Here is a 6,000-nt window from a genome sequence, read left to right as displayed (position 1 = left end):
GTTGTGAAGTCTTCTGCTCTAAAGACTTTCAAGACCTATCTGGCTGCATTCCTGTGACACCTGCCCTAGGTGATCCTGCTTTGGCAGGGGGATTAATGATCTTCAGAGGTCCCTTCCCACCCCTACCATTCCATGATTCTGTGGTTCTAATGTGTATTGCAAGGTATGGCATTTAGCGCACACAATTTTTCACTGGTTGGTCATAGCATTATTTTTCCTTTCTTTCTTGAAGTGATTTATCATTACATAGGTGCATTATTTTTAGTGCCTGAAATGATCTAGTTCTGGAATGACAAAGGATCATAGAATCACAGAATCATAGAATCATTTTGGTTGGAAAAGACCTTTAAAATCACCAAGTCCAACCAAGACTTTACCAAGTCTGGAGCTAAACCATGTCCCTCAGCACCACATCTCTGCCTGTGTGAAAGACCTCCAGGGATGGGGGATTCAACCACCTCCCTGGGGATCCTATTCCAAGGTTTGAGTACCCTGTCAATGATTTTCCACACCTTGCCAGCAGGAAGATATCAATAAACCCAAGCAGTTAGATTTAGTTTTATGTTGTTTTCTGAAAGCCAACACTGATTACGAAGGCCTCTGCTAACCCCTGCTTCCAGTTTTCTGCAGGAGAAGAGATGCTGGTTTCCTCAGGAGCTGTGCTTCCTTTGCTATAAGAGCCCTCTGTTACATATAAATTAGCCTGGCTAAACATGAACACTGTTTGAGAAAGCCACTCCAAAAATGCTGCTTTGCTGATGCCTGACAGTCACGCAGCCGGTGGGAGCAAGATGTGTATAGTGCTGCTGTTTTTCACAGAGGGAACAAAGGGACAGGCTGAGCTACTGCATCTCTGCTTTGTTGATATTGGACACTTATCCTGGACAAAGTGATCCAGAGGAAGATAAACAGAAAAAAAAAAAAAAAAAAGAAGACTTTGATTTTTTTCAAAACAGTGACTTTGAATTGGCCGGAAAAGAAAAATAAAGCAAGCCAGCACCATGTTACCACATGCCAGGAGACAGTGGTAAGTTTTTATTTTTATAGCACATTCTGGAAAACATCAGGGAAGGAAGAGAGAAAAAAAAAAAAAACATTAAAAAAAATCATAGAATCACATAATTATAATCCTCTATATTAGGAATTAAAATACATTTTTATACGGCTTCTCGGGGCGTATTTTAGACGGCTCTGTGCACTTTAGGTAATTGGCAATGTCAAGAGTTAAAATGATGGACACAAAAAATGAAGATAAATATCAATTATGTCTGCATTTTGATAGAGGGAATATATCAAAGCAAACCCTCTCAGTTTCTGAGCTTATACCTTCAAAAGTGATCTTTTCTATTTTTCTTGGCTGCAGTGGGCCTCTGGATGCATGGGAAGCTCTCCTCGTGTGTCTGATTGCAGGATTGGGACTTCATGTGGTAAGTCTTTGAATGTTCCCCACTTTACACAGAAAAAGCTCTGGTCTGTTGGTTACCACACTGTAATCAATGCAAGGCTAGAAAAAGGGAGAACGGAAGAACTGCATCATTTTCATCCTCACGTCCAAAATAGTAAACCCATGAAAATGTCAGCTATATAATAAACTTTTTGTTAGCTTACAGTCAAAGTGGCTTCTGGGCTTTTGTGGAAACCTTCATTCTTTCTTCTGAAGTTTATAAAAAACACTGACACTCTTTTATAGAGATCTGATCCTGACTGACCTCCGCAGACCTCAGTGGACTATATATGTGGGTTCTTCTGGCCATGCTAGAGACTATGTTGTCATTGCCTTCAAGATCTTCTATCTGAAAGGCCAGCTAGAGTGTGCTGTGAAGCCAGCCTGACATTTCATACAGCTCAGCACCTTTGAAAACTGACTGTAAACAGAGAAAAGCAGAAGCTGAGGCTTCTTGAGGTCAAGGAGGCAATGAGCCAACCCAGTGAAGGCCTGATCTCTGCTGGAGTCACTGCTACAAATATAAAATGAATGAATGCTAACACCAATAACAAAGAAGAGCTGAAGACCTACCTACCCAAATGCTAGAAAACCCATGGGCTTTAGGAAAAGGTGGAGCCAAAGAGATCATAAAGAACATTAAGAAGAAGTTCTTTACTATGAGGGTGGTGGAATACTGGAACAGATTGCCCTGGGAGGTGGTGGAGGCCCCATCCCTGAAGACATTCAAGGTCAGGCTTGATGGGAGTCTGAGCTGTCTGATCTAGTTTGGGATGTCCCTCATCTGACCTGAGCTATTAATGGGGCTCTGAGCTATCTGATCCCTGGTTACTGTAGGAGTTTTGGACCAGATGACCTTTAAAGGTCTCTTCTAACCTAATGCGTTCTATGATTCTATAAAGTCCAAAGCTCTTTTGAAGTAATGCAAATGTTTGTAATCAAGGCCGAATCTAAAGTGGTAACCATGTGATGAACAACACCTCCAACATACTCAGATCTAAAGAGGTAGTTATCTGATGAACAAAGCAACCAAAAGGGGCAGGAAAATGATGAAGCAACATAAAAAGAGAACTTTTTATTCCGGGATGTATGCACAGCAATAGAGTTTTTCCATCTCAGGCAATATAGTATTCTTATTTCTCAAAAGCAGTCATTCTTTCAAATCATAATAAAAGCTATCCACAAAACACAGTTTTAAGAAAAAACAAAACAAAAACAACCAAAAAACCCCACAACCAAAACAAAACCCCAACAAACCAAGCACCCCAACAGAAAAAAACCAAAGCACTGGAGAGAAGTTACCTTCTCTTGGCTCCAGGAGCACTCTCAGAAATTCAGACAGGAGTTGTGGGCTCAAAATGGTTTTATTCTAGTAAATGTAACAGGGTAGGGTCCTTAGTATCCATAACAACAAAATAATAATCCTTTGGGACTTCTATTGAGTACCTTAAAGCAGGAGCATTTTTTAATGGTGTGTTCTAAAATGTAAATACATGCAGTGGAGATGGGGATCTCTTTTTGTACTTTCAGCTTCCCTGCCTTTTAATTTCCTTGAAAGTCAGTTTGGTCTTGGATTTTTGATAGCACACAGACCACCAAGGTTTGTTTTGTTGGGTTTTTTTTAATGGAACAATTCTTTCCTTACAATAAAACTACCTTCTCCAGTTGTTTTCAGTGCCCCCTCAAATCCTTCTCTGTCCTCTAATACCTTGACTTTTGCTTTTACCTGGTTAGTGTTTTGAGATTAACCTGATGGAAATCAAACATGATATCCACAGTCAGAGATCCATAAATGCAACTGTATCAGAAATGCCAGCCCTGTTTACTGTTCTAATTCTGGTTATATTATCACGGAATCACAGAATGTTAGGAGTTGGAAGGGATCTGGAAGGATCATCTAGTCCAACCCTCCTGCCAGAGCAGGATCACCTGTACCAGATCACACAGGAATGTGTCCAGGAGGGTTCTGAATATCTCCAGAAAGAGAGACTACACAAGCCCCCTGTGCAACCTGTTCCAGTGTTCTGTCACCCTCACAGGGAAAAAAAATTCCTTATGTTTCCATGGAACTCCCTATGCCTCAACTTCCACCCATTGCCCCTTGTCCTGTCATTAGGCATGACCAAGAAGAGGCTCTTGGCACTCACCTTTTACATATTTATAAACATGAATGAGGTCACTTCTTAATCTCCTCCAGAATAAAGAGCGCCAGCTCCCTCAGTCTCTCCTTGTAAAAAAAATGTTCTACTCCCTTAACCATTTTTGTGGCTCTGTGCTGGACTCTTTCAAGCAGTTCCCTGAGGTCCTTCTTGAACTGAGGAGCCCAGAACTGGACACAATATTCCAGATGCGGCCTCACCAGGGGAGAGTAGAGGGGGAGGAGAACCTCTCTCAACCTACTAACCACAGACCTTCTAATCCACCCCAGAATGGCATTGGTCTTCTTGGCCACAAGAGCATATTGCTGGCTCATGGTCAACCTTTCATCCACTAGGACTATTAGCTGCAATAACCTGCCACATTGTTTGTTCCTTCCTTCTGTTTTCTCCATGGTGGACTTTGATGTTTACAGTAGGATGCTGAAAGCAATATAAGGACTTCTGTGACACAGGATAGGCTAAAAGAATTGGATACCATTTCACAACAATTTTCTTCTTTCAGTCTCACATAGTGACATACACCATTCTGTATGGAGAGAGGAAGCAGAGAGATCAGCATTTAAAATACTTCCCTCCTGCTCACCTTCACTCCTTTTCCCCATAGACCCTAAAGAGTCAAGCTCATAAACTTCTGAAGGGATTTCCTCAACGCTCCCTCCATGCACATGTCCTCTTCCCCCTTGTTCTGCCTCAAAAAGGAATCTCTATGGGTGCCAGCTTTCAGCTAGCCATACCTGGCAACAGGCAAAAGAAATGTAGCTATAAGCAAAAGAAAATGTAGGTGTAATTTTATGAATGTTCCCCTTATAGTAGAATTTCTTCCCATTTTCAAGGAAAATGTTGACATTTATTCCATATGAATATCATCTGAATCTATTCCAGCTGGGCTAGGTTAGGGTTCCACTAAGGAACTGATCAGGATGGTCCTCTTCTCAGGATGAAAAGGCTTTAAATACTCTTATCTCCACTCTCTAGGATTCACAACAGACTTTAGACAAGCAGATGTGCTCCTATACACATGGGGGCTCCAGCTTTGGAAGTGTTCAAAGGCAGGTTGGATGGAGCCTTGAGCAGCCTGGTCTAGTAGGAGGTGCCCCTGCCCTTGGCAGAACAGTTGTAGCTAGATGGTCTTTGAGACCCTTTCTAACCCAAACTGTTCTATGATTCTGTGAAAGTGGATTTGTTTAATCAGCTGAGAGATGCTGGAATTCATGCAGCTGAGGACACACTTCTGTAAATTGCTTCCTGAATTGTTTATGACTATGGTGTGACATGAATGAAGGAGAGGCATGAGTGAAGAAGCAGCTGATACCCCTGTGACTGCATTCTCACAGCCAGATGTTGACTGCTGTAAATGCCAGAGTATGCATTGAGGGCAAATACCAGCTGGACCTAAAGCTGTAGACTGTATGTAGGGTTTGGATCAGTGGCTCATTTTTCTTTAGGTTATCCTCCAGTCTAGGAACTAGGATTATAACTTGTATGAATCAAGGCCACTGTATCTGCTCTGGAGAATGTGATTAGCTTCTTTAACAACAAAGTCTTGCTGTAGGTATCCTTAACTGGAATCTGAATTCCAAGCCATTGCTTATGCTGTCATACACTCCTCGGGTGTATGACAGCACAAAAAGACACTGCATCTCTGTGTCTTTTAAGCACCTTCAGGGCTAAGGATTCAACCACCTCCTCGGGCAGCCTGTTCCAGTACTTGAGAACCTTTTCAGTCAAGAAGTTTCCTCTAATGTCCAGCTTAAATCTCCCTTAGTGCAACTTGAGGCCATTTCCCCTTTTCCTGTCATGTTACTAGGGAGAAGAGACCAAGAAAGAAAAAACAGACCTTAAGAAAAATTCATCTTACAAAACTGTCCAAATGAGTAAACATGTTTGTGACCTGAATCTACTTCTGCTTTCTAAAGGCTAGTTTGAGAGAGGCACAAACCCTCAGGTTCATTCATTGCAATTGTTGTTCATAGCTGCGGTTGTTTTCCTTTGGACTCCTGTTCTCCTTTTCCTGCTCTGTGGTCTGCTTTGCACAGTTCACTTGCTCAGGCCATGGAAATAGCTTCCCTTGGAAAACAGCACTGGAGATCTGCAGCTTAAAAATGTCACAGCACTGCAGAAAAGACTGCAGAAAAACATTCAGAAGCAAAAGGCAGGTATTCAGGAATGTCCTTCAGCTTAAAAAGTGGCATTCACTGAAGATAAACTGGATTTCTGCAATGGAAGAATATTAGTTGCATTTGCTTTGCATTAATGAGAACTGGGATTTATAGTTAAGGACAAAGGCTTCAGATTGAAATAGGAGTGCTGTTTTGTTCTCTTTCTTGGGAGAATTTATAAGCAATTAATCTATAATTAATCAATTAAATATTTAAATTCAGCCCTTGATTTATTCCT

At 41.5% G+C, this 6,000-nt stretch overlaps 1 protein-coding gene across 2 annotated transcripts in view; it reads left to right on the top strand.

Moving 5' to 3' along the window:
• The first annotated feature begins 986 nt into the window (after positions 1 to 986).
• Positions 987 to 6,000, top strand: part of SLC25A13 (solute carrier family 25 member 13) — a 128,165-nt gene continuing 123,151 nt past the window's right edge. For both annotated transcript variants that reach the window (XM_068157069.1, XM_068157068.1), the window contains exons 1-2: positions 987 to 1,027; positions 1,364 to 1,427. In XM_068157069.1, the coding sequence (XP_068013170.1) occupies positions 1,002 to 1,027; positions 1,364 to 1,427 (90 nt within the window). In that variant the 5' untranslated portion in view covers positions 987 to 1,001. The remainder of the gene's footprint in view (positions 1,028 to 1,363; positions 1,428 to 6,000) is intronic.

Source organism: Melanerpes formicivorus, unplaced genomic scaffold (assembly GCF_026170545.1).
Source record: "Melanerpes formicivorus ecotype bairdi unplaced genomic scaffold, bMelFor1.0.p_v2 SCAF_35, whole genome shotgun sequence".
NCBI classification, from domain to species: domain Eukaryota; kingdom Metazoa; phylum Chordata; class Aves; order Piciformes; family Picidae; genus Melanerpes; species Melanerpes formicivorus.
The sequence above is the reverse complement of the archived record's forward strand: the minus strand, read 5'-3'. Positions and strand labels throughout refer to the sequence as shown.